Raw genomic sequence first — 27,695 nt, 5'->3', positions numbered from 1 at the left:
GGCACTGATCATAGCAGCACAGGAACAGGCACTGAGCACCAGATCCATTGAAGCAGGGGTCTACCCACTATAGAGAGGACTCAAGGTGCAGACTGTGCAGAGAGGGCCTCAGAGACAGTCCAACACATAGTGGCAGGATGTAAGATGCAGGCAGGAAGCATACACATGAACGGCACAACCAAGTGGCTGGCATTGTGTACAGGAACATCTGCACAGCGTATGGCTAGACCTCCCAAGACCAGATGGGGATTCCGCAGAAGGTTGTGGAGAATAGCAGGGCTAAGATTCTGTGGGACTTCCAGATCCAGACGGACAGCAGGTACTGGCCAATCACCAGACATCGTGGTAATAGACAGGAGCAGAAGACAGCGGTGGTGATAGATATAGCAGTGCCAAGTGACGCAAACATCAGGAAGAAGAATATGAGAAGCTGGAGAAATACCAGGCCTGAAGAGGAACTAGAAAGGATGTGGAAAGTGAAGGCAAAGTGGTCCCAGTGGTGGTAGGAGCCCTCGGGGCTGTGACTCCTAAGCTGGGTGAGTGGCTCCAACAGATCCCAGAAACAATATCAGAGCTCTCTGTCCAGAAGAGTGCAGTGCTAGGAACAGCTAAGATACTGCGCAGAACCCTCAAATCCCAGGCCTCTGGTAGAGGACCGAGGTTGAGGAAGACACATACCACCCATAGGGGTGAGAGGGGAATTTTTTTTTTTTTTTATATAATCATAGGAATAAGTAACCAAACAACATTGTTTGCTGTTATCTTTTATTTTATTATGGTATTTACAATAAATGTGACAAATGTCTTAGCCCCTTTAAGATCTTGCTAGTTTTTATTGGTATAACAAGATCAAGGCAAGCGTGGATGCATGATTATACCATTGGACATACAATGTGTATGGCAGTCAGATTTAGCTGGGCTCCAAAATGTGCATAAGATGCATATTGATTTTCCTAGGAAATATCTATCAAACCTACATGCTGCCACGTACTATTCTGTAAAGTAAAGAAGCAGATGAACTGGAAATTTATATCGGCAGCCTCTTGCCAGAACTATTTATGTGAGTATCTCAACACAAAAATGCTTTTCCTTATGTGCTTCTCTAAACTGGTGACAAAGCCTGTTCTAGAACTGATTCAAAGTTTTAGTGCTAATTTTTAAAGCCTTATTTGTGCTGAATCTTGCTAGCTTAGAAAGCACCACTCTCTTCAATAGCCACCTTGGTGTGGTCAGCAGGATGCTACGACTGACCCCAGAATGAAACTTTTGGTGGCTGGGCATTCTCAGTCACAGTCCTCTAACTGTGAAATTACTTCCTACCAAAGAGCAGAGTGGGGACGAAGGGTCAGGGGATCCATAAAGTAGTAGATACCTATTTTATAAGTGGGGAAAGTGAGGCACAGAGTCACATAGCATCAGTGATACAGCTGCTACTAGAACCCAGATAAATTGGTGGGAAACTTTCTGTTCTGTCCACTATGCTGTGTGGCCTCTCTGGGCATGCCCTAGCAGCAGTGGTAAACTGAAGTGTTAGTAATCAAATTATGGTTGGGATAAGCTAATTATAGTGGGCAGGTAGCAACACAATTAAGTTTGAATAAGGATTTCCATTTTAAAACAGTCTACGAAATGCCTGTTTTCAGTTAGAGGATCAGATCCAAATGCTTACTGTATTTTATGAACTACTTGAATTGTCTATGGCAGTTTATGGTGAAAAAAATGTTAAGTTACGAGTGTTGTTTTTTTTTTTAAAGAAAGTACCATGTGACTAATTTTTCTTTAGATTCCTTTTTAAAATGCTCTAGAACAGTCTGAGATATGAAAGTAAATATATCATTCTTTGCAATGAGTGGACTGGCAGAATGGTTGTTAAAAACTGCAATCTACTTTATATAAACAGTTTTTGAAGTTTAAAACATGACTTTCTGAATGTCAATGTTGATAGTGTTATCAATCAAAGGCAACATTGTTACTAATGACAAAGGAGCACAGAAGTTACATTAAACAATGTCACTGAAGCCAAATAATAATTTAGGAGTTATGTCAACACATTGCCAGAGACTGTCACACACAGCCCTAATAATGACCTCATACTCTTGTAACAGCAGAACACCACATATCATGGTCACATAGGCTATTCATTGGGAAAATTGCTATGCTTTAATATTGCTAAGATCACCATTAAGATTCTTTGTAACAAAACAAGTTGGGTAAATTTGGGGCTGGTATTGTTTTTTGGTAGGTGCTGACATGGAAGTCAGTGTCTCGAAGTATGTTTATGGCATTGTAGGTGATGTGAAGATGGCAAGGAATGGTTTGCTCTTTACTCCTTAGTTCTGTGCTTTCAAACATCTGGGCGGGGTGTGTCTTGAGGTAACCTTGCCTTTCATTAAATGACAATTTTTTGTATTAACATACTTAGTTTAGATATAAGCTAATTATGATTAAGGCTATGGGTATGTCACAGAAGTAATGGAATCCACGATTTCCAGGGACCTCAGTGACATTGGGGCCTCACAGCAGCCCAGGCACTGGTGGCAGCACAGGACCTCCCCCAGCCCTGCAGGGATCCCTGGCAGCTCCCCAGCTTCCACAGGGGAATCCCCCAGAATGCCCCAGTTGCTGGCAGCAGGGGATCCCCCAGAGAACCCCCATCTCCCACAGGTGGCAGGTGATGCCCCAGAGCTCCCCACCTGCTGGGGAATCCCCCAAAACATCTCAGCCCCTGCCAGCAGCAGAGGACCTCAGAGATCCCAGCCTGGGTCAGGGTCCCTCCCAGCCAATGGGCAGGAGGGGGCGTGCACCTCCCTGCAGGGGGGCAGGGTGCTGGACCTCCTCCCTCCCCGTTTTATCAGGGCTGTTTTTAGTATAAGTCAGGGACAGGTTGTGGCTTCCATGAATTTTTATTCATTGCCCGTGACCTGTCCCTTGCATCTGTTAAAGCAGAGATGGCAAAGGCCTGTGCTCACTGGAACATACAAAAACAAGAAGAAATCCTCCGCCTACAGGAACAAAATGAGCGAAACTACCATGCATTCTTAAATTATTAAGGAGGTGCTTGCAACAGCCAAGAAAGATCTTGTGAAGCAGAAAAATGAATTGTGTATTCAGAAAGACGCACAACTAAATGAGAATTGGCAGCTAGGGAAACTAAGAGACTCCAGGAGAAAATTCACCAATCCAAGGAAGAGATTCGGATTGAACTTGAGTTCCTGTTAGGAGAAGAAATCCATGACAAATTAGTCAAGAGCACAAATAATAAGCACAGTGGCAGTACAGATGGTCGAGTAGTGCCTTCAGTTGAACTACCAGTACAAGGAAAAGCTAAAGGCTGCCTTACAGAAGGCTTATAGAGGCACAATGTACTCCATTCCAGAAAAAACAAACACCTTTCTGGAAGAGATACTTGAGTTAAACTCAAGTTATTGGGCTCAACACAGGCGTAACTGGGTGAAATTCGATGAACTGTGTTACCCAGGTGGTTAGACTAGCTGATCAAATGGTCCCTTCTAGCATTCAAATCTAAGAATAAAATGATGAATGCACCTCTTCAACCTGAGACTGGTGACTCCTGTACTTCTCTCCAGGAAAAGGAACAGCTTTTCACAACTTTCTACAGCCACATTCAGGAGTGGATCTAGTGCCCCCATTAACCAAACATGGAAGAGAAACCACTTTCCTTTCCACTTCTGGCACAAAATAATAAAATAAAAAAATCTTTGAGGACACAGGCAAAAGCAGGATTCCAGCACTGCAGGAGATGAATGGACCAGACTCCAGGTAAGATGGCTCTTTGCACTTTTATCCCCACAGTTGTACTTGCTACTCATGGCAAACTCTCTGTTCCCTTCAAGTACCAGAGGTGCTTCAATTTAAGGCGGTCAGATGTCCTTGTGTTCAGAAAACAGGGATGTATCTTCTTTTTCTCCTGTATCTTGAAACCTTTTAGGTTGCTGCTAGACCAAGTTTAAGCCTGTCTTTTCCTCTCACTCCGGATGTTTTCTCCTAGTACCTCCCTGCCCTGAGGTCATAGGTGGATGAAAGGTTCTCTTTGGGTTCAGATGAGACAGGGGCCATTCCAGTTTTAAGAAACAGATACAGAATTAGCCCTTAACTAATTAGTCCTTAGTCCCTGACCCTTATTTTAGTTAACAGGGAGGTCAGTGCTGCTAAATCCACTTGAAAGGATTAAATACTTGTTATCTTTCATTTGGCAATGCAAAGCTCTTTTGGTTAGAAGCTGGAAAATCTATTGGAGATCATGATACTTATTCAATGGGTTGAGGAGCCTCTTTTTTTTTTTTTTGCCAGTCTCCAATTTAAAAAATGGATTTAAACCTGTTTTGGAGAAAGCCAAGTTTCAGCCAGAACAGGTCTGAAACAGTGGTTAAACTGACCTTCTGCCTGCCCCCTCACAAGGTTATCAGAGGAATGCAAATAATCCTAAATAATGTAGGCCCTAGACGTGTCCCATATTTGTGGGAGTGATTTCTGTTGGTTTAAGAATTAGTGTAGCCTTATAGCAAAGTTAATTTTGAAAAAAAAAAAAATCTGAACCAAATTTTCTGGAGAGTCAATGTTTCAGATTTTAAATTTTACCTTTACATTGAGTTCATCTGAGAACTAAAAATTAATTTAGTTTTGGAATAGCTTCTTAACTCCCATTATTAAAATAAAGTGAGGTACCCAAACTTACATTTGGAAAATGTTTTTAACCTTATGAAAGTATTTTCCAAAAGTAACGAAGACCAGCTTATATAAGCTTTTATCTGACCTCTACTGTTTAAATAAAAAAAACATGTTTTCAGGGAAATGTCTTGGAAGAAAATAGATTTTCTCCTCTGTTTGATTCTTGTAAAACATTAGGTCACTGAGTTCACTTTTTGTATGTGTTTAAAATGGGTGAAAGTTTTTCTTCTCAAACTATTTTACACTGTTTAAAAAGCGTTTGACTTTCTTAAAGTTTAAGCAATCTTTGTTTTAGAAACACAAGTACAGATGAAAATGTCAAAAAGACCATCAAAATTCATACCAGAGGAAATAGCATTAATCATTGTGAAAAGCCAAATAACTTCTCAATAACAATAAAAACAAATGACTAAAATCTGTTGTTCCAATAGCTGAGAGATGACTTGCTGTAAGAAAAATACACAGAAACTTGCTTTTCACTTTAGCAGCTGCACTATCACATTTGAAATACTGTTTATCATTCTGATGCTGAATCTGTGCCTCTTATGAACAGTGTTATTTTAATTCATGCGTACTAACTAAATCTTTCTACTCCTAGGGCCAAATAGTTAGTCCTAGCCTTCACTTTTGTGTATGTACACAGAGTGATTTCCACGTGCAAAAAAAATATTTCATGCCTACCTGAAGAAGTGAAATTGGGTGGACATGTAAAACTGGAGACGAGGTAGAAGCTGTCTGAAAAAGTGGCTCTTTAGTTTGTATTTCAACGCTCTATTTATTATGATTAATTCAATACTTTGGTACACTTAAAACAAAAGTAAAATAATTAATTTGTTTTATGGCCCCAAACAAAATTATATACAAGTTTAAAACCAGAAATTCTTAATGCCTTTTTCACAGTGCTGTTTACTTGCCCTCGGATACTAAGGCTCCCCTTTGGCAGGGGAGAGGAGGAATGATGCAGATGGAAAATTAGCCAGGTTTACTGAGGAAAAAAACATATAACTAAAACAAACTCAGATTTCTGAAAAAGGTTAACTATTATGATTTTTCTTGTCTCTTTTACTCCCTCACCAACACAGGGCAAAGACAGAAATACCTAACCAGCTTAGGCCTGGTCTACACTTAAAAAAAATTACCAGCATCTGCTCAGCATCACGCCGCCTAAGTACCTTTGTGAATCTAGGCCTATATTTTTATCTATATTACTAATAGTTAGTTTTATATAAAGCTGGAAAAAAGTTTATAATTTATTTTCCATTCATTCAATTAACTTGGGTCTTTTAATTTCCATCCCCTCCCCCCCCCCGATGAAATATTGTCCTAATCATTTCAGTAAGCAATTGTGATACCAACAGCATGAAGTCAGCCTGATTGGTTAGAGCACATTCCTAAACAGTATAATCAGCTGAACTACATTTTACTATGTTTGAGAAAAGAGATTCCATGTTGACATATTAACTCGTCTTTACAATCCTGAGATCTTACTATTTCCAATATGAGGTCCTAATTCTCCATTCCTTGCCTTAGGCACATTGTGTTTTACCCAAGGTGAGGACTGCAGGGTCAGACTCACAAAGTAGGTCCTAACAGGCAACCTTAGGGATATGCATAGTGTCACTGAAACAAGTAGTGATTAAAAATTACACATAGGGTGACCAGCTGAGAGATGTGAAACACTGGGACGTGGGGGGTAGGGGCGGGCATACTGGCGGAGCAAAAAAAAAACAAAGCAAAACCAAGAGCCGCCGGAGCATAGGAAAAATTGGTGGGGGCTGAGAACTCTACGCCCTGCACCCCCCCCCCCACAGCAGCTCGCCTTCGCTCTGCCTCCACCTCCCGAGTGTCTTTCCCTTCCCTCCAGCACTTGCACCGCCATACAGCTGATTGGCGCCAGCCTGGGAGTGAGGGGTGAGGAGGAGGAGGAATGAGGCATGTTTGGGAAAGAGGCGGGGCCAGGGCGGGGATTTGGGGAGGGATCCAGTGGGGGGAGGGGTGGAGTTGGGGATGGGCTGAGGTGGAGTTCGGGTGGGAGGGCGCGAGCCCCCTCTGCCTGTGCGCCGGAGTGCAAAATATCAGGACAATTTGCATTGGTGGGGACGTGAGACAAAAGTAAATAAATATCAGGACAGTCGTGATAAAATCAGGACATCTGGTCACCCTAATTACGCATCAAGTGTGTGCAGAACCAGATCCTTCTCTTGCATTTGGAGCAGCATTACAGACAACTCCAGAGTGCAATACACGGTTTTATTATTGAACTCTCAAATGCCATTTAGACAAAAAATTATATTATTACACTTTATCATAATTAAAGAAAGAACGAACAAACAAACAGATGACTTGGCTTATTCTTTTCCTGCAGAATTCTTGGCGTTTTTTATCAATGTGTACATAAATGAAAAGAAAAAAAGCAAGTTGTCATAGTGTCCTTTGTAGCTCTCTTTTAAAACCTCCTGGTGATAATCCACAAGAAAATAATAAATGGCTTCAATTGTAGAAAGATACGTATCTGGCTTTCCTTTCTGCTGACGCCAAAAGCAAGTTTTCCTTGTTTTCAACTCAATTTGTAGTAACCCTGCCAAGAAAAAGGGGACAAATGTTAGGCATTGTGGCTTAATGAACAGAGCTCCAGACTGGGAATTGAAAGACTTGAGTTCTGTTACCGGCTCAGCCATTCGCCTGCTGAATAACCTTGGATAAGTCTCTGTGCCTCAGTCTCCCCATTTATACAGTGAGGGTAATGGTGAAAAGTGCTAAATAAGACCTAGGTATTTATTATATATTTAGGCTTGACAGAATTTTTTTTTTTTTTTTTTTATAATTTTGATGGAAAATATTGGTTTCTTCTTAAGCATTCTTTCAATTATCAATTTAAATTTTTACAGTTCTAAAAAATTATTGAAAACCCAGAATTGTATGCATTTTTATTGATTTAAATTTTCACAGTTACAGGAAATCATGTGCGGAGTCAGACAATTATTTACTGACAGCAGACATTAACTGTTATAAAGTTTTAACTTTGAATCTTAAAACATAAATTGTCAACATCACACATGAAAATATACAAAGCAAATAGCCTTAAATCAAACTCTAGGTTCTCAAGCACCATTTTTCTTACTCCGCTTATTTGTAAGTTTTAATTATTTTTAAGGATATGATTTAGTCATAGAGGTCCTGGATTCTGTGACTTCTTCTGGGGCAGGGTTGGAGCAGCAGTCAGCCCTGGGGCTGCCGGAGCAGTGGCTGCTGGTACAGCTCACTGGCGGCCAGACCCGAGCCTGCTCAAGCAATGACTGGGGTTGGGTCAGCCCCACTGGGCTGAAGCAGCAGTGGTCAGCCTATGCCACAGGAGCAGCTGCAAGCCCCAGCAGTGCTGTTAGTCCCTGCACCCTAGGGTATTTTTAGTAAAAGTCAGGGACAGATGAATTTTTGTTTATTGCCCAGGACCTGTCTCTGACTTTTTGAAAATATCCATGACAGAATCTTAACCTTCATCATCATCGTCGGAAATTTTTTCATAGATTTGTGTGGGTACTGTGAAATCAACGTTTATCAATAATTGAATCCTGCCAATCTTATACGTAACATCATAGATACACACAGTTATCAGCTATTGAGGGGTTTGTTGTTGTTTTTGCTTTTTAAATGTTGGCAATAATTCCCCCCCATCCTCACCCAACTAAGAAAAGTTCAGTTTCATAAATATTTCTACTTGAGGCCCAGCCCCTGCAATTTGATCTTCTTAACAGATCTTTTATCTACACAATTCCATTGACTCCATGAGTCTCTATATGGGCTTAAGGCCTGCTCACACAGATCAGGTTGCAGCAATCCTGCAAAGACTCTAGTCCATGCCTAACTTTATGACAGGGCTAAGGGCCTTAGAGTGGAAGGTATAGTTCCTCAGGGATTTGATTTTGAGATCTCTGGAATGGCTATAACAGGTCACTTAGGAAAGAAATTGTTGAAGGCAGGGCGTGCAATGGCTTGGTGACAATAAATGTAAGTTTACTAGCTGCTATTTTCCTTTTTTAAAAATTTTATTGAAATAAATTTGTCTAGAGAAGTAGCAGTAGGGCTTAATATATATTCACATCATCTGTTTTTAAGCAGAACTCATTCAGTGGAGCTGAAATCAGTGGAGTTTTCCTTAAAACCTAATGGCATGATATGGCCCATATTACATGAATATTTTACAGTGTTAGTTATATTTACAAAATTAAACAAAAGTAAATAAATGATGCTGATTTTGATCATGCAACGATTTGAAAATCACTGAAGACCCTGATGCTGCAACTTCTTCACTAATGAACCCTAAATAATCCTACTGAAGTGCAATCCCATATTACCCTTAAAAATCCCACTGAAGTCACGTCAACTATTCTGAAATTTCTTTAAAAATGCATAATAAGTCAATGGGATCAATCAGGTTAGCAGGCACCACAGTGTGTAATAAATGTTTGCAAGATCAGACTCTGAACTATAAGTATCTTCTTAAATGTTAGCATTAAGATGCAAAAATCTATATCTTGAGATAGTTTAACATCAGTAATTACAACATGGTCTGAGAATTGCTTGGAAATTATAGACAGACAGAAGTTTGGTCCATCTCCATATGGCCCTATTTCAGGAGCCTATGTAGCCCAGCACTTACAATTTTGTACTTTTTAATATAGCTTCAAACTACATTTAACCGTTTCTGGAGCAATCACAAAGTGAGTCTAGTCATTTATTTCACAGCTAACAACATGATTGCTTGTATATTAATAGAATTTTCTTTTCAAAGTACACTGTGTCATAATAGGCATTAAACCGTGTGTAAACTGGTAACAAAAAAGGCATTTAAACTGAGGATAATAAAAATGATACAGGCCAATCATTCCCTTTAATTTTTACACTAGAGGCAGTTTTCATAACACTAGTTTATCTCCTACATAAAGTTTCAAATACCTCTTTTAAACAGAGGAGTACCCAATAAACCAAAAGAATGAAGGTGAAATTCTGTCTCAATTGACATCAATAGCAAAACTTCCACTGACTTCATTAGAGTCAGGGTTTCACCTTATGAGTGGTGAACTAAAATTTAGAGTAGATTCCTCCAATACAAAGTTCACACCACTTAACATTTGGGGGCAGGGAAGGGGAAGTAAGATGTTGAACAACAGTTAGATCACTGACCCCTGTGAGAACACAGGCACAGGGGCAATTAATTTCAACACAGAGTATTTAAGAGTTTCAGAACAAAAGATTTAGAAGAGGTCAAGTGTTACTGTTTACGGAGCATATTTCCATCATCTCTGTACTATATCTATACAGCCAAAGGCAATATTTTATTACAAAAAAACACTAGTTGTTCTTATAAGTAACTTAGACTATCCAGGAAGTCAACATTTTGACTTTTCATGTTCAGTATCCACATATTTTGAGCTCAAATAATAAAATGTTTGTGCCAATCTGGCATTTAGGCAGGATGGAAGTGTAGACATTTAGAAAACACAAGTATGGAGAACAAATAAATTTTGTCCGTACAAAAGCTATTTTTTCTCACGTACACTTTATTTGGCAGACAGTCACCTTTCAGAGTTTTGTTCTTATGCTCCCATTCTTTATCTGCTTTTATCACTACAAGCAACCATACTTCTCCACAATTACATCAAGACCTGTGATGAGAGACACAAAAACCTGCACAAGCTCCCATTCTAATCTACTTTAATGACTGTATTGGGAATGAAGGCACATTTAGGCTTGAAAGAAGCCTGCTGTGAATTTTAAGAGTCTGTTCCAGGGGTCGGTGACCTTCGGTTTGCCGTTCCCGGCCAATGGGAGCTGCGGGGGGACGTGCCTGCAGACGGTCAACGTAAACAAAATGTCTTGAGACCCGCCAGCGGATTACCCTGATGGGCCACGTGCCGAAGATTGCTGACCTTGGTCTGTTCTAACTGCATTTAACAGAATAAGCAAAAGTAGAACGGCACATGTGTAAGAAATTGCAAAGTAATCATGTTTATGACACCCCCCCCCCCAAAAAAAACCTAAAAAACTAGAATACAGTTTTAAAGTAACACTAAAGTTGTAGTGCTGAGGAGAGTTAACATGAAAATGAGAGACTAATATATATGCGTAAGAAGAGAAGTTTGTACACAAAGGGAGGTGCTGGAGGTGACTGTGATGAAATCATGCTGATGAACTTCCCACTTATGAGTAACTGATAAAGATTAGTGAGACCCGTTCACTGAGTATGTGAATCTCAATCCGACAGGCTGTTTTATTCAACAACTAAAGCTTTACTCCCTGATTCTGTGAAGCACTTGAACATGCTTGGCTAAGCACATGCTGAAGGGTTCTGCTGAATTCCCAGGTTGGATATAGAGTCATAGACTTTAGGGTCAGAAGGGACCATCATGATAGACTAGACTGACCCCCTACACAATGCAGGCCACAGAATCTCACCCACCCACTCCTGTAATAAACCTCTAACCTATGTCTGAGCTACTGAAGTCCTCAAATTATGGTTTAAAGACTTCAAGGTGCAGAGAATCCTCCAGCAAGTGATCCATGCCCCATACTGCAGAGGAAAACAAAAAAAACCAGGGCCTTTGCCAATCTGCCCTGGAGAAAAATTCCTTCCCAACTGCAAATATGGCAATCAGCTAAACCCTCAGCATGTGAGCAAGACTCACCAGCCAGACACCCAGGAAAGAATTCTCTGTAGTAACTCAGATCCCACCTAACATCCCATCACAGGCCACTGGGCATATTTACTGATAATAATCAAAGATCAATTAATTGCCAAAATTAGGCTATGCCATTATACCATCCCCTTCATAAACGTATCAAGCTTAGTCTTGAAGCCAGATATATCTTTTACCCCCACTGCTCCCCTTGGAAGGCTGTTCCAGAAATTCACTCCTCTGCTGGTTAGAAACCTTCATCTAATTTCAAGTCTAAACTTCCTGATGGCCAGTTTATATTTGTTCTTGTGTCCACATTGGTATTGAGCTTAAATGATTCCTCTCCCTCCCTGGTATTTATCTCTCTGATATGTTTATAGAGAACAATCATATCTCCCCTCAGCCTTCTTTTGGTTAGGCTAAACAAGCCAAGCTCTTTGAGTCTCCTTTCATAAGGAACTGGTTAAAGAGGAGACTACAACGGGTCATTGAAGGGTGAACTGTCAGGCAGGGAGGGAGTTACAGTAGAGTTCCTCAAGGATCGGTTTTGGACCAATCTTATTTAATTTTTTATACTGACCTTTGGCACAAAAATGAGGGTAACTGTGCTAATAAAATTTGTGGATGACACAAAGGTGGGAAGGTGTGCCAATGACATTGAGAACGGACAGGATATCATACAGGAAAGATCTGGCTGACCTTCTAAACTGGTAATAGTAAATGGGGATAAATTTATAGTAAAAGTGGCAAGTCAATGCATTTAGGGATTAATAACAAGAGAACTTTTGAGTTATAAGCTGGGAGCATCAGTTGGAAGTAACATAGAGCGAAGGGCCTCTCGGAGTATTGTTAATCACAGATGACTATGAAGCACCAGTGGATCTGGCCGTGAAAAAAAGCAATGCGGTCTGTGTGGATACATCAGGTGAGGTATTTTCAGTTAGAGATAAGGAGGTGTTCAGTACCGTTATAACAACGGCACAGTGGTTGAGTCATTCTGGATACTGTGTGAAAAAAACACAAAAAAAAAAAAAATAAAACAAAAAAACTTCTTGGTTCCGGTTTTAAGAAGGATCATTCAACTGGAAACAGGTACAGAGAAGGGCTACGAGGATGATCTGAGGATGGAAAACCTGTCTTATGTATAATTCCCCATGTGGAACCGTATCAAATGCCTTACTGAAATGAGGTAAATTAGATCCACTGCATTTCCTTTGTCTAAAAAATCTGTTACCTTCTCAAAGAAGGAGATCAGGTTGGTTTGGCACGATCTACCTTTTGTAAAACCATGTTGTATTTTGTCCCAATTACCATTGACCTCAATGTCCTTAACTACTTTCTCCTTCATTTTTTTTCCAAGACCTTGCATACTACAGATGTCAAACTGACAGGCCTGTAGTTACCGGATCACTTTTTTTTCCCTTTCTTAAAGATAGGAACTATGTTAGCAATTCTCCAGTCATACGGTACAACCCTGAGTTTACAGATTCATTAAAAATTCTTGCTAATGGGCTTGCAATTTCATGTGCCAGTTCCTTTAATATTCTTGGATGAAGATTATCTGGGCCCCCTGATTTAGTCCCATTAAGCTGTTCGAGTTTGGCTTCTACCTCGGATGTGGTAATATCTACCTCCATATCCTCATTCCCATTTGTCATCCTACCATTATCCCTAAGCTCCTCATTAGCCTCATTAAAGACTGAGGCAAAGTATTTGTTTAGATATTGGGCCATGCCTAGATTATCCTTAACCTCCACTCCATCCTCAGTGTTTAGTGTCCCACTTCTTTTCTTTGTTTTCTTCTTATTTATATGGCTATAGAACCTTTTACTATTGGTTTTAATTCCCTTTGCAAGGTCCAACTCTACATGGCTTTTGGCCTTTCTCACTTTATCCCTACATGTTCTGACCTCAATAAGGTAGCTTTCCTTGCTGATCCTCCCATCTTCCACTCCTTGTAGGCTTTCTGCTTTTTCTTAATCACCTCTCTGAGATGCTTGCTCATCCAGCTTGGTCTACAACTCCTGCCTATGATTTTTTCCCCTTTCTTGGGATGCAGGCTTCTGATAGTTTCTGCAACTTTGACTTGAAGTAATTCCAGGCTCCTCCACCTTTAGATCCCCAAGTTCTTCAGTCCAATCCACTTCCCTAACTAATTTCCTTAATTCTTTAAAGTTAGCCCTTTTGAAATAAAAAACCCTAGTCACAGATCTATTTTTGTTTATCCTTCCATTTAGTTTAACTGAATTAGCTCATGATCGCTCGAACCAAGGTTGTCCCCTACAACCATTTCTTCTATGAGGTCCTCACTACTCACCAAAACCAAATCTAAAATGGCATCCCCTCTTGTTGGTTCAGCAACTACTTGGTGAAGGAATCCATCAGCTATCGCATCTAGGAAAATCTGAGCCTATTATTATTATTACTAGCACTTGTCCTCCAGTCTATATCTGGGAAGTTAAAGTCTCCCATGATCACACAATTCCCATTAGTATTTACTTCATTAAAAACATTAAAGAGGTCTCTATCCATATCCAAATCAGATCCCCGGTGGTCTGTAGCCCCCAAGCACTATCCCAGGGGAAGCTCTAGTAGCTTTCTTCCCCAATGTGATTTTTTCCCAGAGGGACCCTGTCTTATCCATCACTTATTTCTTTACAGTCTACCTCATCATTGATATACAATGCTACTCCACCACCTTTGCCTTTATTTCTATCTTTCCTAAACAGCACATACCTTTCAGTGCCTGTACTTCAGTCATGACTACTATTCCACCAGGTTTCTGTTGTCCTTATAATATCTGGTTTCACTTCCTGCACCAGTAACTCTAGTTCCTCCATTTTGTTACCTAGGCTCCTCACACTGGTGCACAAACATTTTAATTTTTGCTGTTTGGCTTCGCTCACATTCTTTATCCGATTGGTCCCTGACATTCTACCGCCAGTATCACATATTAGACTAGTAGCTACACTATCCTTCCTCCTTATGTCCATTCTCCTACCCACGGCTGTATCCTTTCTTACTTCATTTTCTTCCCTAGATTACCTGGACACCTCCCCCAAATTCCTAGTTTAAAGCTGTCTTAATCAGTTGTGCCAGCCTCCATCTTAGAAGTCTATTTCCCTTCCTCCTCAGGAGAAGTCCATCCCAAGAAAACAATCCTCTGTCCATGAATGCCTCCTAGTGGCCATAGATCCCAAAGCCCTCCTCATAGCACCACTGCCTGAGCCATCTGTTGATCATCATAATCTTGTCACACCTTTGTTGCCCTTCTCTAGGAACAAGCAGAATCCCACTGAAGATCACCTGAGCCTCAATTGTTGTTGTTATTATTGTGTAGGGGATTCAGAGCTCCACTAGTTTCAGCTCACTGGAATTTCCTTACAGTTCTTGAATTAGTTGCCCCTCATGTGGAAGTGGCAAGGGGTTCAGCACCCTCTCTAAATCTGCAGATTCTCAACCTCTCTCTGGATCTTGGGGAGTTTAGCAAAAGCTAAGGGAAGCCACATATTTGTCCCTTGCCTCTGTGTTGCTAGGGTTCTCCTACCAACTGTTTTCTCTTGAATCACACTTGGTGTCCAAATCATAAAAGAAAAAGATCTGTACATTACTGTAGGCAGCGTCTATAGGAGTTTATGAAGTTGTTCCCCCATCTCTTGGGGGTTTTTTTGAGGGGGGGAGAAATAGGGGCAGGAAATCTTTGCAGACCTGCACCCTCCTCACAAAAATGTGTCCCGAGTAGTGGTGGGCAACCTACAGCCCATCAGGGTAATCTGCTGGAGGGCCACAAGACAGTGTTTACAGTGACCGTCTGCAGGCATGGCCACCTGCAGCGCCCAGTGGCTGCAGTTCGCCATTCCCGGCCAACGGGAGCTGCGGGAAGCGGCGTGAGCCATGGGGACGTGCTGGTTGCTGCTTCTCACAGCTCCCATTGGCCATGTCTGTAGCCACTGGGAGCTGCAGGTGGCCATGCCTGTGTGTGGGCTGCAGGTTGCCCACCACAGCTCCAGAGGATGGGATAAAGGGGCAACATGCCACAGGGACAGTTCCTTCCACATTCCACTAGCCTCCACGTGCAGTTACAGGCTATCATTTACTTGCAGGAGTAGAAGGGAACATAGATGCTTTAAAAACTGAAGCTGATGCATGGCATATATTTGCACAAGAGAATATGTAAATTAATAAAAGAGATTTGACTAAGGCCACAGAAAAAGTACCTAAGCAATCCTCTACTTTAACAGCCATACTAATGCTGCCAATATGCTGCATTACCTCCGAGAAAGTAATCATTAATACTGAATGTAACAGTTCACTTTTCAGATCCAGTGATCATTGATTTCTAAATGAAGTAATCAAGCATGAGCAACTTTCAAATATTTCCTGTCTGTAATGCAATTGGGTTTGGTTTGGTTTTCTAAAGATATATTACACCACTTTCCTAATAAGATTTAGACATACTTAATTTTGTCCAAGTCTCCTAGGTTGTCTGTTTCTGAGGCTAACTGATGTCTCATATTGCTCTCACTTGTAAGCGCAATTAGCTAGAATTACTGAAATATATAAATGCAGGCTTACAAAACATAGACTTTATTTTACATTTTCGTGGCACACTTCATTAAAGGTTCTCTCCAGTATTTCTTTTAAGTTTATCTATTTGAACAAATACTGTAGTAACTTGTTTTTTGGAAACAGAAGAATGACAGAAGATTGGGTAACTCTGATGTGCGCTCTTGAGGCATACACAGACAGATGTGAATGCCATCAATTTTCCTGTGAGAAAAATTATACAACCAATCCACAAAAGAACTTCTAATAAATCCATATTGTAGGAAGTGGGGGTGAAATTCATGCCTTCAAAGCAGTACATACTCAGCTAGTCCTATTTGAGGTATAATGGAGGGAAGAAAGGGAGACATCAATGGCATGGACACAAAAGGAGTCTCTGCACCCTCTGCTAATAAAGGCATTTGGTTCCATGATGGCTCTGCATAAAATACAATTCACTTTTTGGTCCTTTTAGTCATCTATATGCAAAGCCGCCCAGATGGGGGGGGGGGGTGGGTAGCACGTGGGGCAATTTGCCCCAGGCCCCGCAGGGGCCCCCCTGAGAATTTTTCAGGGCCCCTGGAGCGGGGTCCTTCTTCCGCTCCGGGTCTTCAGTGGTGGGGGGTCCTTCCGCCCCAGGATCGCCACTGAAGTGCCGGGTCTTTGGCAGCAATTTGGCGGCAGGGGCCCCCAGCCACCAAAGACCCCAGACCCCCTGAATCCTCTGGGCGGCTTTGTCTCTATGTAGGCACTAGATGAACTGGTAAGATGACATGGACTCAAATGCCAACAATATGGGGATGATACACAGCTCTACTTATCCCTCACCATGTACAACTGTACCACCACCACAACCAAGATGAAAGAAGAGTTAGTTGAAACTGAACCTGAACAAGACGGGGGTTATCAAATCTGTCTGTTGTTCTCTACATTAGCTTCCCATAGAATGTCAATTCAAATTCATGGTCTCAGTCCTTAATTTCAAGATGCTGTTCCTGAATGAAAACTCTGGTCAACCACTCTACTCCTCAGACACCATGGAATTTTCTATCACAACAGCAAAGCTCATTTGTGTAGGAGACAAAGCTTTGTCAAGAACCACCTCAGACTATGGAAGGAACTCCCACAGGAACTGAGGACCAGAACAAATTTCACCACCTTCTGCTTCAAGTGCAGGCACACTTCTTCGACTTACTTTCGCTAATATAAACACATAGTGTATACATATTAAAAAACCCAAAACACTAACTTGCAGAGACAGCTCTGCTCCTAGGGAGAGGAGAAGAGAGAACAAACCACATCCAACACATATTAGTCACATCACTTAATGGACTATTGGAAGGCACTCAGGTACTTTGGTGACAAGGATGGTATAAGATCTTGACTAGACTAGAATTGGAATGGTGGTGTGGAGTAGAGAATTTGGGGTTATATAACCTGGGGAAGGGTCCGCTGGGTCAACACTTAAGTACATGAAATCCTTACATTATTATTATTTGTATTACTATAGTTCATAGGAGCTCTCGTCATGGACCAGGAGCCCATTACGGTGATCACTGTACAAACAGAACAAGATCATCTCTGCCCTAAGGGGCTTATACTGTAAGTATAACACAAGACAATGGACACAGACAGATGGGGGAGTTCAAGTGAACAACAAGACAGTATTGGTCAGCAAGCCAGACAGTGATCTCTGTCCACCAGTCGCATAACAGTTTTTGAGCTGTTTGTCGGCATCATGGAAAAGGAGAGTTTTGAGGATTAATTTGAAGATGGAAACAAGGTAAGTCTGTGGACGTTTACAAGGAGCTTCCTCCAAGCATGTGGGGCAGCATGGGAGAAACTACAAAAAGGTGTTTATTTGAAAATTTAACAAGTGGGTGATGGAGACTGGCATCATGGGCCAACTGGAGGCAAGCATAGACAGCTCACTGGCAAATGAGAGGTGATAGGTAGGTGGGGATGAACTGTGAAGTGCCTGGAAAGTAAATACAAGCATCTTGTATTTGATGCAATATAGAATGAGGACTCAGTGGAGGGATTCAAAGAGAGGGGTAATGTGGTCAAAGTGATGGGCTAGGAAAGTGATCTTTGCAGCAGTATTCTAAATGGACGTAAGTGTGGTAAGATTGCATTTGTCAAGGCCAGAGAAAAGAATGTTACAGTAATCAAGATGACAAGAGCTTGGAGGAGAGTTTTAGCTGTGTGGATGGATAAGAATCGTCGTATCTTAGAGATGTTATGCCAAAAGATTCTGAAAGATTTAGGTTTAGCCTTGATTTGAGGACCTAGAGAAAGGTGCAAGTCAAAGATGTGCATGATGGTTATAGGCACGAGCAACAGACGGACTGGTGATGTCCACAGTGATTAGAAGGCAGAAGCTACTATTCTGTCCCATAGGCTGAAATAGGTACAAGGAAGGGATATGTCGCAGTCCGATGACGGTCTTGTGAAGGGAAGGGGCGGGGGAGATTTTCTTTCCTTAGTCATGAGCAAGACACCCATATAAATCCCAAGTCCCTTAGCTACATGTTGGTTCCCTGAATTTCATCCTTTGTGAACAAGATTTTTAAGTACCTTAAATTTAAAATCAGTTCACATTTACATCGTGCAATAAAGCAATACATCACTGCAGTGTATATCAATTTATTTCATAAACAGAATTTTTATGTTAATATATTTGGTAATAGGATTTTTATTGGTTAATAAATTATGCTCATATGCAGTATTTTTTTAAATGAGCTACCTTCCATGCAGGAAATCTGTGATGCCCACTCCATAGGCTGGTAGAAATTAAGTTGAGAAATACATACTTGCTAATACACTTGCCAGCTAATACACAGAGTAGAAATGAAGGAAATGTGTCTTCCAACCTAAGGGTTTGCTCTTGCTCTCGTGAAGTCAGTTTTCAAACTGCCACTGATTTCAATGGGAGCAGGATTGGGCCCTACATAGCACAGTATAAAACTGCCAAATTGGTGTTACACATTTTAATTCTCTGTGGAATGCTTAAATATGTCATCCTTCTAATCAATATAACACAATGAAGGCTGTGCAGAACTACAGGTACATTGTGCTAATTCATAATAAAAGCAGCAATACTTGTATTAAGTTTTCCACTGATGGCATTATCGATACTGTCAGGAAGAACTAGGTTCTGTGTGTACAACAACAACAACAACAACAACAACATGTTCAGATATTTGACAAAATGGAAAAAAAACAAAACAAATTTTAAGTCATATAACTGAACCCCTGATGTATGTTCAGATCTATTTTCATGTATGTATTTCGACCCTGCTCATCACTATGGGATGCAATCAGGTCTTTTGCATTTAGGAAAGAAATACGTATATTTCATTTAGCCACTTTACTGCAGCTGTAACATCCCCTTTTATTTATTTACTTATTTACCTTGAAGTCGCTCATCGGTGATTATTTTGTTGGTTTGGTTCCAAGTACTATCAATAAATATTACTCTCTTCAGTACAGCATCTTCACTCCTGCTGTTTGATTTGTATTCACTTAGGTTTCGATCTTCTTTTGTTTCTATTTTTGCCTTCTTGAGAAATGGCTCTGATGAAGAATCATCATTGTTGCCACAACTAACATTTTTCTCAACATTTTTTTCCAGATGGAGAATAATATCTTTTACCGAAATTGAGTTAGGACCAGGAAAGATAAGTGCAATCTAAAATGAAAACAAATACAGCGATCCGAGTGCCATTCTGATAGAAAATTATGTTAAAGTTTCAAGAACTTTTCTATTTAAAAAGAAACTACTTATTCCTTACAGCAATCCACACACACAAATAAAATAAAACCATTTAAATCCATACACCACGAAAGTGAACTTCTCTTTGAAAATGTATTTCAAATGCTCCAAAGGGTAAGCAGAGAGACAGGGTAAAAGAAAAACTAAATTAAGGCAAGGGATTTGTTTAAATTAGTATTTGCAGGGGTGTCATTAAATATGTACAGGCTTGAAAGGATTAGCTTTTTAACAGTAAATGTTAGTCAACTGTAATTTCACCCACAATAACTGAAATTTACAGATAGGCAAAAATAGAAAAATGCTGCTTGAGAACATATTACAGGCTGTCATTAAATAATTATTGTCTGATGTACTCAGTTTCCTGCAACTGAAAACATAAAATTGACAAATTGCTTAAAACCCAAAATGTCATGCAACTGTGAAAAGGTAAATCAATAATAATAAAATGTTTAAAGATATCCATCAAAATTATTTGTTAAAAAATTGACATCTGCCAAGCCTACAAGTATACTACTTCCACACACGTTAAACAATGTTATCGTACCAAGCCAATACTTTCTGTGCAAGAAGGTACTATGCAGATGTTTACACTAACTTATTTCTCTATGATGGGGTGCAATCTTGTATTGTGAAGATGGCCAAATTCCATTTTTAATTATGAACTATGGGCCAGAGTATAAATGTAGGACTATTTGTTACCCTCAGTTAATTCATAAATGTTAAGGCCAGAGTGATGATTAGATCATCTAGTCTGACCTCTAATCTACAGCAGAACTCCCACAGATGTCAATGGTATGTCACACAAAACAATATGGCCTATATGGAACAATTAAACCTCCTTATTACATTCAGCATCCTAATGGGAAATTATGACCATTTTTAGGATCAGCAGTATTTTTTCTCCCCCCACCCAGTCTTTCCCATCCTCCTTCCTCTGTTTCTCTCCCTCTTCCCTGTTCTTTCCTTGACATTTCCTTCCCTGAAGCAAAATACCAGTTCCCACACCCATGAACTTCATTTACTTCCCCATTTGTTAATGCTGACGTTACAAATGTTGGGTTTCAGAATTCTCGCTGCAGTGAAATTAATTGAGGACTAGGAGCTCATTCCTCACAGTCATTATTTCAGGCTCTGGGCTGACTCAAGAAGACAATATGTATCAATTACATTTGGTAGGTTTTCCCTGCAATGACTTTTTACAAAATAAAAGCTTAGATTCTGCAGAAGTTGAATATGTCAAGCAGGCCACATAACTCCATCAGGCAGGGCAATACAGCCAGTGGGTTTGGTGTTTGACACTTCTGCTCTACGCAGTAAGTAAAATACTCACTACAAAGCACAATGAACCAAATCCTCTCTCTCCTCTGTAGGTGCAGAGGATCATGGACACAACAGAATCTGTGTGTGTAGGCTGCATTTGGAGGCAAATTTCCATGAGTCTGGCAGAATGTTCACATCCCTATGCACAGCAGAGATGTGATCTGGGTGGAGTGGAATGGATTCATGGAGGAATAGTGGCAGAGTAGTTGGATCTGCACTCCCCCTGAAAAGAGGAGTTGGGAGATGAAGGCACATGAACATTTCCCCAGCACACAGCCCTGTTAAAGAATCTCTTACTTCATGTCTTTTTTCTTCATAGTCCGGAATGCAAGGATATGTATAAATGGTCACATCTTCAGGTGCTAGGAGTTTAGCATGGACAGCAGTGCTTTTGCCGTCAGTTTCATTTGGGTGTTTAATTACATCAATCTTCAAGGGAAGCTACAACAAAAAATAGCAGACTTATAAAAAAATTTGGGCATATGTCTAGGAAATCCCCAGACAGAAACTTTTTAAAATTCATATAAAGTTTCCTAAAAATGTTTTGATTCATATATATAAAAATATGGAAGTTCCTAATTTCAACTTGGTTGTTTAATGCAAAATAGAGAATGAAAACAATCAGAGTAAAATACATAGGAAATAACACTCACTGCTTTTAATAATAAGCAATTTAGCTATTATATGTACACACTTGACACTCTGTTGCTAAAGTGAAGGCTATATTGATACTTTTGTTATTAATGACAAAATTAAAATTGATAAGAGACAAAAGAAGTTATGCATTTAAATTAAGAAGCCTTATGCTTCTAATCCTGAACACCTATTTGTATTAGATATTCAACCCATTGAAATTAATGCAAAAAAACTCTTTGATTTCAAGAACAGGGTAAAGCACAAATGGGTAAAATTTTCACAAGCACCTAACTGACTTATGAGCCAAAGTCCAATTTGCAATAGGCCCTTGGCACTTAAGTGCCAAAGTGACTTTTGTAAATGGAACCTTGGCACTTCTAAAAGCTTTATTCACTATCTCAGCTGGAAAACAACATTTTTAGAAAATTAACTGACTTAACTAACAACTATGAGCATTCTTTATTATTTTTTAAGTTCACATTTTGGGTCATATTCAGCCCTGGTTTAAATGGGTGCAGCTCCATAGCATTTGTTTATACAACCTCCCCACTATAGACTCATAGATTCCCAGGCCAGAAGTGGCCATTGTGATTGTCTACTCCAGGGGTCAGCAACCTTTCAGACATGATGTGCTGAGTCTTCATTTATTCACTCTAATTTAAGGTTTCACCTGCCAGTAATACAGACTTATAGAAAGAGACCTTCTAAAAACGTTAAAATGTAATATATAACTAAACTATTGTTGTATGTAAAGTAAAAAAGGTTTTTAAAATGTTTAAGAAGCTTCATTTAAAATTAATATTAAAAACACAGAGCCCCCTGGACAGGTGGCCAGGACCCAGGCAGCGTGAGTGCCACTGAAAATCAGCTTGTGTGCTGCCTTCAGCACACATGCCATAGCCTACCCTGGTCTAGTCTGACCTCCTGTATAACATAAGCCCTAGAACTTCCCTAAAATAATTCCTTGAGTGTATCTTTTAGCAAACAATCTCATCTTGACTTCAAAATGCTTAAGCCACTGGTACTTACAATTTGGAGAACCCTGGTGAGAATGGGTTAAGAAAGAGTTTAAAGAGTTAGCCCTAATCCGAATTGCTCAATTTCATAACTTTACACATGAGGAGTCCCATTGACTTCAGTGGGACTCCTTGTATATGTAAAGTTGAGCATATGCATAAATATTTTCAGAACTGAAACCTTAACTATCAATTTTCTTACATCTGGTTCCTTAAACCAGACTGCTAACCCTCCTTTATCATAATTTATTCATCTATCATGACCATTGTGTTAAAGATGACCTAGAAAAAGCAAACATTGGCAATGTATTCACACACACACCACTAAAAAATAATAGGCACAATAAACATGTTATGTTTCACTAACCTTCACAACTGGAATTTCTTTGGTAGGCACAGTTTCAACTGGAACATAACATGAATAACAATAAAACATCCTTGAACTACCGCATCTTGGGCACTTTGATCTCCCACTTTTTTGGGCCTTTTCAAGAACTTCCCAGGATGCTAACTGTAAATTCTGAAGTGGGTTATCTTGAAGTGATGAAGTAGTCTGTCGTTGTGAATTTTTCAAACATTCAAAATTTCTTTTTAATTTCTGATTCCTTTCTTGGTTCAAAAATGTAGATGGATTTAAAGACATCTTTACTTTAAACAGACCATATGCTGTATCTGCTAAAGAAAAATACATTGTATCTGATGTACTATAAATAGACTAATTTCTAAAAAAGTAATGGTGGTCATCCTATTGAACTAACACATATTTGTTATTAGTTATCACAGCAGAAATCAACTAGATCAGATCAAATTAATCCCAAAAGAGTTTAAAAAAAAATAAAACCCTGAGGCTCCTATCAGGAGCCAGATTCCTCTATGCTAGGTGCTATATAGACATTAGATTAAAAGGTGATCCTTGACTTAAAGAACTCGAAGACTCGGGCCTTGACCATGCAAACATGCACAATTTTACTCAGACGAGTTGTCTCACCCACTTTACTCATGTGGGTAAAGTTATAAACATGCAAACTTGTAAATTTAAGCTGTAAACTTTCCAATTTTGCAAACACTTTGGCCCCAAACCTGCTAACTGGCTTCAGTATGTGCTTAACTTTACTTACATGAGTAGTCCCATTAATTTCCAGTAGGAGTAAATGTTTGCAAAGATAAGTATACAGGTTTAGGTCTCAACCCCGCAATTTGTTGGGACAGATCCCTATGCCTATAAAAAGCCCCACTGATACGCATAGGATTCTGAGAGGGCACAGTGGTTTTCCAGCATGCAATAAGTTGCAGGTTTGGAGCCATCGACAAAAATGTTAAGCCAAAATTTTCAAACTTGAATGCCTAAAGTTGAGCTCCTAAATTAAAAATCAGCCACTTGTTTACTTTAAATAACTTTAGTCAAAGTCTCAACATTTTCACATTAGCTTCTGTAGATGTGTGTTGTTGTTTTTTTTTGTTGGTAGCTTAAAAAAAAAAAAAAAAGATTTGTCTCCAAGCAGCGATAAAGATATTAATTAATTTTTTTGGTTAAACTTAACAGTTCTGTTTTAAGTAGAGGAACAAAATATTAATGCAACAACTGTAGACTGTTCATCCGAGATGTCAAAACAACATAGAATACTGGAGCCCCTTACACCACATAAAAGGGCTGGCAAAAAAGGGCCCTAAAAGCCCTGTATTCAACTGGGAGAGAATTCCCCCAGGGCAGGCACAGCCTAATACTACACCTCAGAACCCAGTGTAAGTGACATGCCAGGAGTTGCACCACACAACACTGTGATATTTAGGGTAGCCTAGACTAGTGGTTCTCAAAGCCGGTCCGCCGCCTGTTCAGGGAAAGCCGCTGGTGAGCCGGGCCGGTTTGTCTATCTGCCGATTCCGCAGGTTCGGCCGATCATGGCTCCCACTGGCCGTGGTTCACTGCTCCAGGCCAATGCGGCCTGTGGGAAGCAGCACGGGCTGAGGGATGTGCTGGCCGCCCTTTTCTGCAGCCCCCATAGACCTGGAGCGGTGAACCGCGGCCAGTGGGAGCTGTGATCGGCCAAACCTGCAGACGCGACAGGTAAACAAACCGGCCCGGCCCGCCAGAGGCTTTCCCTGAACAGGTGGCGGACCGGCTTTGAGAACCACTGGCCTAGACAGACTTCCAGAACTATTTAAGTTACGCCAGGGACTTCTCCAGCTCCCTGGGACAATCTAAGAAGAGGCTGCAGAGTTCTCTTATAGTCACCTAGTCTCTTCTCCCAACTCCTAGTGTGCTTTCTGTGCGGCATCTCCTAGTTTCTTATGATACATTTATGATGTGATGCAACACAATAGATTAAAAAAATGCAGGACAATCTAAACAAAACTGTGTAATACTTCTTTCCAATGTAAATTTAGAATACACTCCAGGGAAAGAGTCACCATTTTCTGCTAAAATAAACAGTCATACAGGTCATGAAAAAATGTATTTCCAAATTCTGAGGCTTTAAAGGAAATTAACACCACTCTCTGCCACACACAAACCCTTTTTACAATCCAAGTTTGCTCTGAACTGAATCTTGAAAAGAATCAGGAGGAAGAGGGTGGGGGCGGAGATTGAATTGCCCTTGTGACAGTTGTCAAGCCTGGACTAAGGCCGCTAACCATATAGATTCTTCAGAGAGAAGAGGCCAAGAGGCCCTTTGATTTGATATGCATTCCCAGCCTGCAAACTGATTCTCTTCAATATAATGCCTTATGGCAGTGTGGTGGTCAATTATGAAGCCCAAAAGCATTTTCATCATTGATACTGACAGGAGAAATGCTCCTGTTAGTAGAAAAGGAAAACCTCTGTGGTCTCAAAATAATAGCTAAACAAAAACTTAACTGAAAAACATACATGTAATATATTTTTGCAAGCACAACAGCAATACAGTTTTCACATCCTATAAGACTGAGAGATTGATTCAGACAGCAAACCAGTCATAATGATTCTATCTGCAGAATAACCTCCTACCACAGCAGAGAAGTCTTGCTTATGTGGAGAGAGACTACCTCATCTGGATGAATTTTAAGGCATTTTAATATCACTCACTCACAAAGGAGAATTGCTCTGTAGGTTTCAGCGAAACACTGAAAACTATACTGATCATTTTCAAAGTCACCCACAATCAAGCTGTTCCAAAGTGACAGCCCTACTCACTAAATTCTGCCCTGGGAATAATGCACTGTTAGGACTCAATCCTGCAAAGTGGTGAGTCCCTCCTCAAAAATGCTGTGAATTCTCTCAACTTTCATTGAAACCAAATGTACATGAACAGGCCCTTTACAAGCAACAACAAGGATTAGAGCAACATAAAAAAGGCTATAGGAAATACAAATGAAATGCTAAAAAGGATTGATGCCTTTGCGGTTTCAATATAAACAGAAGGGTCTGTAAATCAGAGGTACTGGAAAATAATAAAAATTCTCTTGCCAAACATTATTAGACACCACAAAAACATACACCTTCTATTCACTATCTTCTCCAACTACCATGTTTAACAGGATAAGAGAGCTATTGGAAATACTATTTTGGGAGGCAAGTACAGTCCTTTGCAGAAGCAGGATTGCCCTGAGGATCTTAGGAGCTTGCCTTCTGGTGAACATCAAAAGAGATTCCATTGCTCCCCAAGCCTGGACATGATGGTTCTACAGGCTCCACTGCAAACGCTGAAATGAGGGGGCAATGCACCGCACACCTGTATGGGCTGCTCTGTACCACAAGGGGCCCATCCACTCATTGAAACTAGCATCTCCTCCTTACCCATCCTACTCTGAGGAAGGGCTCCTTGTGAACAAAATCGGGCAGTTCTCTCATCCCTATAAAAGCCGCCTCCACACACATCTAATGGAACAAACCCCCTCTCCTCACTACTCCCTTTCAGTCGTCCCCGTGGACATCAAAACAGTGACCTCTCCCCGCCTTCAAAATGGGGTAACTGCCCATACAGGGAGCTGGAAAACATCAAAATGGGGCATCATCTGCCCAAGGACCCTCCCAGCAAACATCAGAGTGAGGGCAGGCAACGCGCTCCGCATGCCCTGCACAAGCACCAGCCCGCCCTTTTAATCCCCGCTCGAGTGGGGGGGCCCGGGAACCAGCGACCCCCGGGCGAGGAGGCGCTGCAGGTGCCCAGGCCCGGCCCCCACGGAGGGCAGACGTTTACCTGGAGGAACCCAGCCCCACCCGTGCGTATGGATAATCACAAGAGACCCCTCCTGAGCCACGCGCTCAGTTGCAGCCCTAAAGAAACGCTGTTGCTCCGAGTCCTACCTGGCGCACGCCAGCGCTCCCAGCTCTGGGCCTGGGCCCGGACTCTAGAACCGGAACCAAATGACCCGGCCTCGGCCTGCCGGGGTGCGGACAGCGGAAGAACGTGCCCGGGGGAGCGCTTTTTAGGAGCACTTGGTTACTAGGGGGCCTTAGTAACGATATACAGCAGTGAGAGCTGCTGCCGCTGCTCGGGCAGGTACGGAGGGTGCGCGGCACCGTGCGGGATTCCTGGGGGTAAGGGCAGGGGAAAGGAGGGGGCCCTCTCCCTCTCCCTCTCCCTCTCCCTTAATCTTCTGCCTCTCGGCGCCACACAGACCGGGATTTGGGGTTTGATACAAGTCTGGGTTTGAACTGAAGGAAGAGGGGGGAGGAGCCGGGTTCGTCCCGTCCCCATTTCTGGGCATCCCTGGTAGGACAGTCCTCCTGCAGCCCGTTTTAGAAGCGGCCCATGGTCCACGCAGAGGGTGCAAGGGGGTCTTGGTTGTTCACAGCATGGCTTGTCTCCAGGGGGATATTTCCCCCGTTGTGTCTCATGGTTAACAAGGAAGGGAAAGTCGTTGAAACAGGCACTGGAGAGTACTGATGCCAAGCGTGAAAATATGAAAATAACCAACATATTTTAGGTTTTATTACAAAAATAATGTAGTGCTGCTGAAAGCTTAGTATGTTTCTCCAGTAGCTCCAAAATAGCATATTAAACTGGTAAAATAAATATTTATCATATGTACTTGTTTGGTGTCTCAGATAGGGAGTCGAGG

General features: G+C 41.0%; 1 protein-coding gene across 2 annotated transcripts; it reads right to left on the bottom strand.

Annotated features, from left to right (window-relative positions):
- Window positions 1-6,925: 6,925 nt before the first annotated feature.
- Window positions 6,926-27,016, bottom strand: DTWD1 (DTW motif tRNA-uridine aminocarboxypropyltransferase 1). 2 transcript variants are annotated; one of them, XM_032763065.2, is made up of 5 exons: window positions 26,938-27,016; window positions 23,023-23,327; window positions 21,301-21,444; window positions 19,323-19,599; window positions 6,926-7,267 (listed from the first exon to the last, which is right to left on the bottom strand). In XM_032763065.2, exons 2-5 carry the CDS (start codon window positions 23,296-23,298, stop codon window positions 7,038-7,040), a joined length of 927 nt encoding a protein of 308 aa, XP_032618956.1. In that variant the 5' UTR covers window positions 23,299-23,327; window positions 26,938-27,016; the 3' UTR covers window positions 6,926-7,037. The 2 variants fall into 2 exon arrangements, with proteins under 2 accessions (XP_032618956.1, XP_032618963.1); XM_032763072.2 differs by having other exon boundaries at window positions 23,023-23,330; window positions 26,938-27,013.
- Between the last annotated feature and the right edge of the window lie 679 nt (window positions 27,017-27,695).

This window comes from Chelonoidis abingdonii, chromosome 9 (assembly GCF_003597395.2).
Source record: "Chelonoidis abingdonii isolate Lonesome George chromosome 9, CheloAbing_2.0, whole genome shotgun sequence".
Taxonomy (NCBI): Eukaryota; Metazoa; Chordata; order Testudines; family Testudinidae; genus Chelonoidis; species Chelonoidis abingdonii.
This window is presented reverse-complemented; position numbering and strand designations above follow the sequence as displayed.

Excerpts from the sequence above, each read along its gene's own strand:
- DTWD1 (XM_032763065.2), bottom strand. The coding sequence starts at position 23,298 with ATGTCTTTAAATCCATCTACATTTTTGAACCAAGAAAGGAATCAGAAA. Across the intron at positions 19,600-21,300 it reads ATGAAGAAAAAAGACATGAA|ATTGCACTTATCTTTCCTGG; the intron begins GTAAGAGATTCT and ends TTTTCATTTTAG. Across the intron at positions 7,268-19,322 it reads CACCGATGAGCGACTTCAAG|GGTTACTACAAATTGAGTTG; the intron begins GTAAATAAGTAA and ends TTTTCTTGGCAG.